This window comes from Notolepis coatsorum (assembly GCF_963971535.1).
Source record: "Notolepis coatsorum genome assembly, chromosome: 7".
Lineage (NCBI taxonomy): Eukaryota > Metazoa > Chordata > Actinopteri > Aulopiformes > Paralepididae > Notolepis > Notolepis coatsorum.
In genome coordinates, this window is record NC_140171.1 from 110476267 (window position 1) to 110488546 (window position 12280).

At 40.8% G+C, this 12280-nt stretch overlaps 1 protein-coding gene across 1 annotated transcript in view; it reads right to left on the reverse strand.

The window, feature by feature from the left end:
* The window catches only part of sorcs3a (sortilin related VPS10 domain containing receptor 3a), a gene marked incomplete at both ends in the record, with an annotated part of 398627 nt that extends 387992 nt beyond the window's left edge, over positions 1–10635 (reverse strand). Inside the window, one exon of the mRNA XM_084317820.1 lies at positions 10567–10635. Within this exon, the coding sequence (XP_084173946.1) occupies positions 10567–10635 (69 nt within the window). The remainder of the gene's footprint in view (positions 1–10566) is intronic.
* Positions 10636–12280: the final 1645 nt, after the last annotated feature.

The following is a 12280-nucleotide window of genomic DNA, read 5'->3' on the forward strand; positions in this document are numbered from 1 at the left end:
ACTTTCCTTATGCAGTCATTTAACACAAAAGGATGACCCTCATGCATTGCAAATTTGCATCAAATTCAAAACAGAGTGATGCACAAAATAACTTAAAAGAAAGAAAATTCATTAAAACAATGAATAAAGTGTACATGAAATAATAGGGGAAAGAAAATGTTAGGAACTTGTTACATTCACCCACACAAGGGCTGAGTAATCGCACACACCCCCCTCTCTCTCACACACACTCTCCTAGCTCTCTTTCTCTCTTGTTCTTCCCTTCTCTCTCACTCCCCTCTCTCTCTCTATATCTCACACACACACACACACACACACTTCAGAAACAAACATAGTATCAATGAGAGCATCAATAATACACCTGAGTATAGTCTAGTAAAAAAAATTCTTAAAAGTTAATCGTGAGTTAAAAAAAATAGTGGCATTAATAGAATCGGGCGATAACGTGTTAATACCGCGTTAACTTTGACAGCCTTAGTATATATGTGTTTTGATCTATCAATATCTGGGGGAGTGTTCCAACAGGGCAGTAAAGCAGTACAAAACCATATACTGATATGTATTATTTATTATTTATTATTTAAACAGGAAATCAGTTTGACATGAAAGCACTTTTTGATGTCCACACGCCGTGACATGTATATGCAACAAGTGTAATAAATTTTGAAGTTAAATGTATTCTACGCCTTGGTCTGTTCTTTTCATTGATTTCAGCACATTTAGACTGTTATACCTTTCAATCAAGCATCTGTGTTAACCTAATGTAGTGTACTAACTATAGCAGTTGTGTTAATAGGCCCTTTTCACAGCAGCCATCTTGACACAGCAGGGTAAACCTACATCCTGTGAACCAGACTGACACATGTGTAACTAATCATGTTGCTCTGTCCATCTGTTGGTCAATCGTTGTCAATCTGGCTCACAAGATGGCTGCTGTGAATAGGGTCTATTTGACCCTTTTGATGTAACCCAAGATTCAGTCAAAGCAACTATTTTGACCCTTAAAATGGGTCGTTTGTATAACCCAATACGGGTCAAATCAACTAGGAGGTTGGGTTATTTTGACCCTTAAAATGGGTCCTTTGTATAACCCAATATGGGGTCAAATCAACTTAGAAGTTGGGTTATTTTGACCCTTAAAATGGGTCGTTGGTATAACCCAATATGGGGTCAAATCAACTTGGAAGTTGGGTTATTTTGACCCTTAAAATGGGTCGTTGGTATAACCCAATATGGGGTCAAATCAAATTGGAGGTTGGGTTATTTTGACCCTTAAAATGTACTTAAATACTTAATACTTAATACTTAAAATACTTAAAAGTATTCGTTTATTTGACCCATGGGTCAAATTAAATAACCAATAATAATGGGTCAAATTAACCCACACACTGGTCGGGCCCTTTTTGACCAGTGAATTGGGTCAAAAATAACCCAAATTGGGTCAAATTTGACCAATCTGTTTTTAGTGTGTGACATCAACCTCTGATGGGCTTTCCCCCTGACTTTGAATCCAGCCATACACTATGCTGCCTTGAAAACGTCTCACTTAGTGCCCTCTCTAGAAGGTGATCAGTGACCCCTCTCACCCTGCTTTCTACTTTTTTAACCCCCTTCCCTCTGGCAGAAGACTCCAAAGTCTCAGGTGCAGGACATCTCGTTTTAAAAACAGTACATATCCTGAGGCTGTCCGTCACCTGAACTCAAGTCCAAATGCACAGGCACTTTGTACCACAAGGGCTAGCACCCGCCGACAGGCACTTTAAGGCAATATGCCCTTTAAAACTGGAACACTGAGCTATTTATTTTAGGTACTGTAGCATTTTTTTTATTGTTTGTGTAAAACATTTATAAAATTATATATTTTTTTAATATATTTATATATATTTTTTTTTAACTTTTTTCTTTTCATGTCAACGTTCACACGCACAATTGAGCCAAAAGTCACTCAATTAATGACAGATTTCATTGATAAATTGAGGGAAAACTTTGCAAGTCGATTTGATGAATTTGACATGCCCAGAGAATTTATGCATTTTGTGAGCAACCCATTTGCCAATGTAGCTGATATTTCCACAAAAGGACAAGAGTTCCTTGCATCACTTCACATTGATGAAGGTCTCATGCAACTTGAAATAATTGACATGCAAGCATCATCTGCTCTGAAGCAGGCACTTGAGAATGAATCCACCACAACATTTTGGATAAAGTGTATTCATGTCAACACATTCCCCAAAATAAAAACGCTGGCAATATCTGTGCTAACAATGTTTGGCTCAACATACACCTGTGAATCCAGTTTCTCTGTGAAAATGTGGTTGCGTGTTGTGTCAAGTGTACATATATTCATAGCACGGGGAGGCGCCGTGGCAGTCCGGCCCCTGGCCCCTTGGGTTTCTGACAATGTGGCCCCCTGAACAATTTAGTTGAATAGCCCTGCTTTAGAGCCTTACACTCCACCGAAACGGCGGTTACCAAAGTCACAAATGACTTACTGACTCAAACCTACTGGAACTTATGTGCTCTTATTGCTTGATCTCAGTGCAGCCTTTGACACTATCGATCATTCTATTCTTCTAGGTCGGCTTGAGAATCATGTTGGCATTCGGGGGCATGCACTTGCTTTTTTGCTTGTTTAAATCTTATTTAACTGATAGAACACACTGCATGGTCTATTGAATGATTTAACATCTGAGACCCTCCCAGTGCAATGCGGTGTCCCACAAGGCTCTGTCCTGGGCCCTTTGCTATCTTCGATTTACATGCTTCCCCTCGGCAATATCATACACAAATTTGGCATAAACTTTCATTTTTACGCTGATGACACCAAATTATATATACCTATTACGCCAAATGATTCCTCCCAATTACAAAATCTTGAGGCTTGCCTGCTTGCCGTCAAAAAGTGGATGTCGCAAAACTTTCTACTCCTTAATGCAGATAAAACTGAGATGTTAATTGTTGGCCCCCCAAACCACAGAGGCCTGTTTCAGGACATCTCCCTCAACTTTGATACTTGTCATGTATCCCAGAGCTCCACCATAAAAACCTCAGAGTAATTTTTTATTCCTCCCTCTCATTTAATGCACATTTAAAAAAATGTCACCAAAATTGCCTTCTTCCATCTTCGTAATATTGCAAAAATGCACCGCATTTTAACTCTGGCTGATGCTGAAACCCTAATTCATGCTTTTGTCTCATCACGGCTAGACTACTGTAATGCACTTTTTTCCGGCCTACCTAATTCAAGCATCAAAAATCTTCAACTCGTGCAAAATGCGGCTGCACGGATACTAACTAAAATTAGAAAATTTGATCACATCACACCAGTTTTGTCCGCCCTACACTGGCTTCCTATTCAAGCCTGATCTGACTTTAAAGTGCTACTCCTCACCTACATTTTAAATGGGCTTGCACTGCTCTATCTATCCGATCTCATCTCTCGATACTCGCCCGCTCGTACTCAACGCTCAAAAAATGCGGGGCTTCTATCGATTCCTAGGGTTAAAAAGAAATCCGCCGGCCACAGAGCCTTTGTCTACCGCGCTCGCTACCTGTGGAACAAATTACCTGCCGTCGTCAGGGGCACCTGCTCTGTTGAAGCTTTTATATCCCTGCTTAAGACCCATCTTTTCTCTCTCTCCTTCAACCTACCCTGTTCTCACCTGGTCGGGGACTGACCCTTAGATTAATCTGTCTAGTTTAGTTAGGATGTCTATTTGCTCCCATGTCTGCTTTTCTGTAGACATGGGAGAACCTTTTAACCTCTGTCTCTGTCTCAACCCGTCCCATGGAACAGCTTGATACCGCCTTCTGTCTGGCATGCAGTGCTGAACCTTCTGAGTGACTTCTTCTCCGGTGACGTGTTGACCAATTTCGGAGGGGGATCCCAATGATATATCAATAAAAACGGCAGTTCATGTTCAAGCAAGGGATTATGTTCACACGCACAGCAAGTATCACCAGTTCCTGGGCCCTCATTTATCAATGGTGCGTACGCACAGATATGTGCGTAACCCGTGCGTACTATCATTTCTAAGCAAAGTGTGTGACTTATCAATTTGAACGTGTGCTTGACTTTGTGGGCATATCTACGCACAGCTCGGAGCATGCGTACCTGGCGCCCCGCGGTAGAATATTATTATTGCATTGTGGAAATAAGCTTCCGTGCATTAGTTTCAACACTGGCGTGTTCTGTTGTATGACCCGTAATTCATTATAGTTCATTGTAAAATAGCGACAGTAGTGTAATTATTGTCAAACCCTATAAATATAGCATTTGGAATAAGTCTTTTTTTCCGAATGAATGCAGCATGGTTTATATAGGGTTATCGGAATACTATGGGGTGCACTGACTGGGCTCCGCAGGGAACTGTTTTCAGAGATAGCAGATAGGAATGAATGAATAAATGAGGGGCAGTCTAATTGCCGAGAAAACATAATATTAACTAGAGTCTGCTATACCCGAGACACCTTCTTCATTTGTACCGCAATTTAAGACCGAAATTGGAGCGTGGAACAAAACGCACAAATGCCATCCCCGTGCACATTCAAGTGCCCCCGGCACGGTCCATCATGATATTGGAGATGGATCGAGCAATAGACTGCTACTGTACCACCCATGTAGCTGTCAAAGCTCCATCACAAATGCAGTTATGTGAATCGAAAGGTTCTTGTATATGCTCTCGTATTATTGTTTATATAGGCTACCTAATACCGACATCAAAATAGATTGTATGCCTCTACAAATCATATGCAGGTAGAACATTTACGGAAAATCCGTCGAGATTTGGAATGAAATTGACGGAGAACTTTAATCCATGGGTATTAATCGAACGAAACGAAGAAAAAGCAGTCATATTCCAGCATGGTTATTAATGACACCAATGGCAAACAGTGGTTAACGATCTTTATTAGTGTTTGCGCTGCCCAGGCAGCAATGGTCTTTAGGAAGTTAATAGATATCATATCCGACTGTTTCCGACATCACCGTGTACATGTCTGTCAGCCTGTCGCGTATTTCTCCCAGGCGTTCGCTCGGCTTAGTCCACTTTTCCACATTTCATGGGGGTGTTTCATTACCATTATATGGTTAATTACGGGCGGTTCTATATGCAAATACATAAAACCGTGCACGAGCGTGGAGCGTAGATTAAGTGATATTTATCAACACAGAGTACTTGCAGGTGTGCGTGGGACACGTCTATGCATGTGTGATAAATCCAGATTTTTCTGTACGTACACACATTCTAAATTATGTGCTTAAGAACGTAAATAGAACACTTTCTAATAATTGTTGATAAATGAGGGCCCTGGCATTTTTAACCAGTGGAGAAAGGTAAGAGAGATTTCCCTATCGTTTTTCTTATATGAATTATTCAACCTATGTTAATAAAACATACCTGGTGATCAACTACAGTTTGCTGTGAACATTATATGTGTAGTGTTCTGATACAACGAGTATTGGTGAAGCGATGTCGAGATTCATTTGGGGTGTGTGCAGCTGGATTAGCGTATCGCTGCGTTGGGAGGCGGAGATAGTCATTGGATTCGGCAAATCACGCAACGTTTAGATTTCTGTGAACCCCACACGATAATGTTGCCGTCTCTCTCTCTCTAGTAAGTAGTGCCAAATTTCTCAGTTCTTCGCTTGATATAATTAATACAAATGTCCAATATAACGGAATTCGTTAGCTCATAAAAATGTGATTATAACAGACTGCTGTTTAATGTCCGGCCGACTGCCCACAGTCTAGCCTATTTGATTTCAAGTCAGCAATAGCATGTGAGTCTATCGACGGGACTTCTTTTATTTGGAATATAATGTATACGCAAAAGTAGCCTAGTTTTAAGTAAAAATATTATAAATCTACATGCCTTGAGGATGTCATTCTTTATATAGCCTGCCTATCAATTGTTTTTAAGCTCAATAAACTCTGACCGGAATTTCTCCCATTTGTCCGGGAGATTGAAATCTTGCAGGACACGGAGACCGGCACCAATATTTTCTAACGGAAACCCTGGTATAAGCACATGTTTACTATAAAAACGAACAGTTAGAATTAGTGCTGTCAATCGATTAAAATATTTAACTCGATTATCGCATGATTGTCCATAGTTAACTCGCGATTAATCGCAAATTAATCAAACTTTTATTTTTAATTTTTTTTTACCTTAAACAGATATTTTTCAAGTTCCAAGTTTTAATACTCTTATCAACATGCGAGTCAACAAATGCTTGCTTTATGCAGCCATTTAACACAAAAGGATGACCCTCATGCATTGCAAATTTGCATCAAATTCAAAACAGAGTGATGCACAAACAATTTATAATTTAAAACAATGAATAAAGTGTGCATAAAATAATAGGGGAAAGAAAACATTTGGAACTTGTTACATTCACCCACACAACGGCTGATTAATCACACACACCCCTCTCTCTCTCACACACACTCTCCCAGCTCTCTTTCTCTCTTGCCCCTTCCTCATCTCTCTCACCCCCCTCTCTCTCTATATCTCACACACACACACACACACACACACACACACACACACACACACACACACACACACACACACACACACACACACACACACACACACACACACACACACACACACACACACACACACACACACACACACACACACACACACACACACACACACACACACACACACACACACTTCAGAAACAAACATAGTATCAATGAGAGCATCAATAATACAGTCTAGTAAAAAAAAATTTTATTAATCGTGAGTTAAAAAAAATAGTGGTGTCAATAGAATCGGGCGATAACGCGTTAATACCACGTTAACTTTGACAGCCTTAGTTAGAATATCTAAAATAGTAACAATCCTTTGTTTAAAATAGGCTGTTTCACAGAGGTTTATTTCAGTGAACGGGGGCGTAATAACATTTGCATGTGAATCGACCAAAGACATTTGAATGAAGGCAGGCATGCGACTTTGTTTACTATCAGCTATCAGCTGGTCAGAAGCTAAACTATCAGCTAGCGTAACGTCACAGTCGAGGAAAAGCAAAATGCTGCATCGGATCTAATGAACAAGTACTTATTATTGGACTTTGTTACACAACTGTTCTCAAGTGGATTTCGTGGTCATGCATTTATGGGTAAGTGCATTTAGAATAACGTTACTCTCACCGAGAGAGCTAACGTTAGCTAGCCACACAGCCATGCAAGTTAAAGTTAGTAGCTAACGTTATATTGACTCTGGTGATGTGCTGCTCTCACTCTCACTCTCGCAACTGTGTGTATGTGTCCAGCATGTGACAAATAAAACTTGATTCTTGAGTTAGTTACTGTAGACAGCATCTATCAGCTGGTGAAGTTGACTAGGAGGGATATGAGGACTGTGTGTATGTGTAGCTAGAAGAGATATGATGACTGTGTGTATGTGTAGCTAGAAGGGATATGATGACTGTGTATGTGTAGCTAGAAGGGATATGAGGACTGTATGTATGTGGATACCTCGGAGCAGGTCCTAAATTATATTATAGAAGGGATATGAGGACTGTGTGTATGTGTAACTAGGAGGGATATGATGACTGTATGTATGTGTAACTAGAAGGGATATGAGGACTGTGTGTATGTGTAGCTACAGTAGAAGGGATATGAGGACTGTGTGCATGTGTAGCTAGAAGCAGGGGTGTAGCTCCAGATTCTGGGCCCCATGAAATAATGTATTTGTCGGCCCCCAGTGAATGCGAGCGCGCGTAAGCGCGCGAGCAGAATTTTTTTTTGCCATTTTTTTATTGATGAAAACGCATAATATGGTTTTTACCTATACATTCGGATCAGCAGTTCAGCACCTGCACTGTTGGTGGGTGAGCCTAGTAAAGGATGTCGCATTGCGTTCATCTTCAATGAATGGACCAATGCAATAGTCTACCAAAGCCCCCCCTCTCTCTCTATATATCTCACACACACACACACACACACACACACACACACACACACACACACACACACACACACACACACACACACACACTTCAGAAACAAACATAGTATCAATGAGAGCATCAATAATACACCTGAGTGGCTGAGTGATGTCTAGTAAAAAAAAAAAAAAAAAAAAAAAAAATTTGGGCCCCCCCCCCCCCCAGTGCTGGGCCCTTGGAATCATCCTAAGCTACCCCCCCCCAGCTACGCCCCTGGCTAGAAGGGATATGATGACTGTGTGTATGTGTAGCTAGAAGGGATATGCGGGCTGTGTGTATGTGTAACTAGAAGGGATATGATGACTGTGTGTATGTGTAACTAGAAGGAGAGAATGAAGACCAGAAAAATACTTTCGTCTTGTTTACATCAGGGTCCTGAGGAGGGATAACTGTCATGTAGGCTTTTCATAGTCATGACATTGTGGCAGCACTTAATTATGTTAATGCTATTCAGGTGAGGGGCGTTGCTGGAGGTTTTTTTGTTGACGCCCAGCTGAAACTGTCTGAAGTGTGAAAATGTGGCCTGCCTTTCAGAAGCATTATCTCCTCTTAAGTATTCTAGAAAACAGACTGCTTTACAAGTTATAAATGAGCACATCATGTTCAAAAACATCATTTGAAAGCTTACATTCTGTACTTTCGCAATCTGGAAAAATCTGAAAAATGAAAATGTAGAGATCTGGCACAAACCGCTGTGCGGAGACACATATATGCTTACCACTTGTATATCTATTGCTATGTCCGCCCATCACAATCACGCAAGCTGTCTAACGCCTGTCCCGTCTCCCTGTCTCCCTGTGAGTGGCTGTCCCGGAGTGACGTCCCGTGATGAAGACTGGGAGGATGCGACCCTTTCTGCGTGCCTCCCTGTCTCCCTGTCTCCGGCTGTCTCGTAGTGATGACCGGAGTGTTGGACGTCCCGTGATGATGACCGGGAGGATGCGACCCTCTCTGCGCCTCTCCCTGTCTCCGGCTGTCTCGGAGTGATGACCAGAGTGTTGGACGTCCCGTGATGAAGACCGGGAGGACGTGACCTCTTTGCGCCGCCCCTATGCCTCAAATAGATCCGCTATCAGCTGTATCTTTAATCTTTCAAAATGTTCAGTTGCTATCGCTATCAGCTCTATCTTTAATTTTTCAAATGTTCAGTTGCTATCGCATGCACTCATCTGTGTTTCACTACACACATGAGTGCATGCTTACCAACTGTTCGCCTGTTTTTACTGCAACACTACTATCACCGACATCTAAGAAGGGAGATCCCCCCTTGAATGGCCCTTCTAAGGTTTCTCTCCTCCACATTGCCTGTGGTGCATTTTTTCCTATTGCTAGGTTTTAGTGAGTTTTTCCTTACCTTCACGTGGGGTATGTCTGGGAGTGTTGCATTTATTTTGCATTTATTTTAAATGTTTTGGACCTTATGGTGTTCTTGTTTTGTTCTTGACTTATTGTGATGTTTCTTCTTGACTTGTTTAAAGAAGACGTGTACGGCCCATGGGGACATTAACGTGTGTTGTCGGGCCTTACAAATAAATTTTATTTGATTTGATCAGATATTAATGAGAAAGGTTGCCATGGTAACGCACAAACAATGTTGTGCCATGTTAAGTATTTTGAGTTTATGTTCAATTGCTGAATCCTAATGGGACAGACGTACAGGTAATACTGTAAATGTCTCACCTTTCTCTCGTCGGTGGACAGACGTACAGGTAATACTGTACATGACTCACCTTTCTCTCGTCGGTGGACAGACGTACAGGTAATACTGTACATGTCTCACCTTTCTCTCGTTGGTGGACATACGTACAGGTAATACTGTACATGTCTCACCTTTCTCTCGTCGGTGGACAAACGTACAGGTAATACTGTACATGTCTCACTTTTCTCTCGTCGGTGGACAGACGTACAGGTAATACTGTACATGTCTCACCTTTCTTTTGTCGGTGGACAGACGTACAGGTAATACTGTACATGTCTCACCTTTCTCTCGTCGGTGGACAGACGTACAGGTAATCAGGGGTGTCAAAAGTACCCAGAAATTATACTTAAGTGAAAGTATGGGTACCGTCTCAAAATCGTACTCAAGGACAAGTCAGAGTATCTGGCTAACAACACACTTGAGTAAAAGTAAAAAAGTTTCTACTTTTAAATGTACTTACGTACTAAAAAGTAAAAGTAAAAACTTTTTTTCTGACTGTCTATTCTTCTGATAGCAGGTATTTAATCAAAGATCCCCGCTTTCTAGTCTTGCACAAGGACCAATCAGCATGGGTATGGGCGGGTTAATTTTCCATTGATGGGGATTTGATTGGCTGTTTTTAAATAAAGAGCGGCCACAGGATTAATAACATTAACGTTAGTTCGGTGAGAGAAACAAATATACTAATTAAAATAGTTGGAACTGCAAGATTTGTACTTTGTACTTTGTAGGTCTGCATTTTAAATGTAAGGAGTAAAATGTATTTTTTCTCTGAAATGTAATTGAGTAAAAGTACAAGTATACAAACCTAGTATAGTGTAAAGTACAAATCCCCCAAAACAGTATTGTAACAAAGTACAATTGCTCAAGTACGTTACACCCCTGCAGGTAATACATGTCTCACCTTTCTCTTGTTGGTCGGGCAGACGTACAGGTAACTCAGAATGGTCTTGGATCCAACCTTGTCATTCATTCTCTCGTATGATGTCCCATAGTCAGTTGACCTGAGCAAAAATAAAGGTGGGAAAATGCAATTAGAAAGAGACTATTGAGAGAACTATTGTGGACAGAAGGCACAAAGAAAAAATATTTTCAGAAGGACAGATTATACACACTATAAAAATGTATACATGGAACATCACGTTCAATAACAATTTGTAGAATCCAAGGCCATGTTTACTAGAGTGATGAAAAGAGTGGAATATCATAACCGAAGGTCAAAAACAAGAGCTAACAGTGTCTACCATAAGTTGATCTGTTTGGAGTGCAAACCTTCCCATGCTCCAAGTCCTCTGGTAATAGAACAAGTGAGGTTAACCAATCATCTATGGCTGCCAACACAAAACAAACCATTCAAGAATATCTGGGGACCCGGCGCTGTAAATTATTAATTATTTCCCAATGACTACCTTGAAATAAAATATGATGAGTGCAAAAATATGTGGATGTTCCCGAACCCATGGGCTTTAATAATTCAGCAGTGGGAATGAGTCTGTTAGCTGGTCTGCTCCCTTGAAACTCCGATTGGATTCATCATAACCAGTAACTACTGAATCCATCTTCAAGCAGAATATTACAGAGTTTTCTATGGGGGCCTTATTGCCGTGCTTTTCCACTATTAAATTTTTTTTAAATAAAAACCGCAGCCTCGTGTCCATGAATTGCAAATCACTTTCTGTCGATAGGGACAACAAGACAATCCACCATTAAACTCGGGGGCCGTCACGTCCTTCAAGGTCTCATGGGGGGGGGGGGGCACCTATGTCATAGCTCTTTTATTTTCTAGTGCGTGCTACACTACTAGCACTGCTCCAGTGGTAATGGAGTTCCAGAGCCATTATAATAACGTCTTTTCTCATCCCAGTTCATTCCTGAGTGCCTGGGAAAGACGGCGGTGATGATTGCAGAGCACAATAACAGGTCAGATGGAGTGTGCTTTCTACAGGATATTAAAGTTGAGTTAAGGAGACTAGGGCCGCTTGGGGATGGATGAGGATATGGACCAGGGGCCGCGATCCACATCTTTGACGACTGCATTACATTGTCTGAGAACACGGTCTCATCACAAAACATAAACAAAGTACTCATTTCAACAACAGGAAACAATTTACATAATGTACGTTATGTTATAGCCATACGTAATATATTTACGTATTGTATGCGTAATATATTTGCGTTTCGTATCAGTGAAAGTCCCCCAAAAAACAGCACAATCGGGAGTCAAACTAACAATGATTGTGGTGGGGAGTAATTGCGCTCACCACTAGACCAAGCCACCCATGCCTGATACAAATACAGCAATACTATGATGACAATACATTTTAATGTTAAGATTATGGTTATGGTTATGGTTAGTTTAACCTCTTTAGCCCGAGCGGTCCATCGGCGGACCGCAAATGACATCACGTCGTAAATCCATCTCTCCATACTGTATGACATTAAGTAGCATTTATTTTTTCAAATGTATCTAAGATTTAAGACCCTAACCATGTCACAACAGCAGTCATAGTGTATATTTTCAGCATTACGTTTGTTTACCAATAGGTTAAAGTGTTATTAGTGAGATGGAATGTCTTAATAATTTTTTCGAATATCCGTCATTTTGAATTATCAAACCG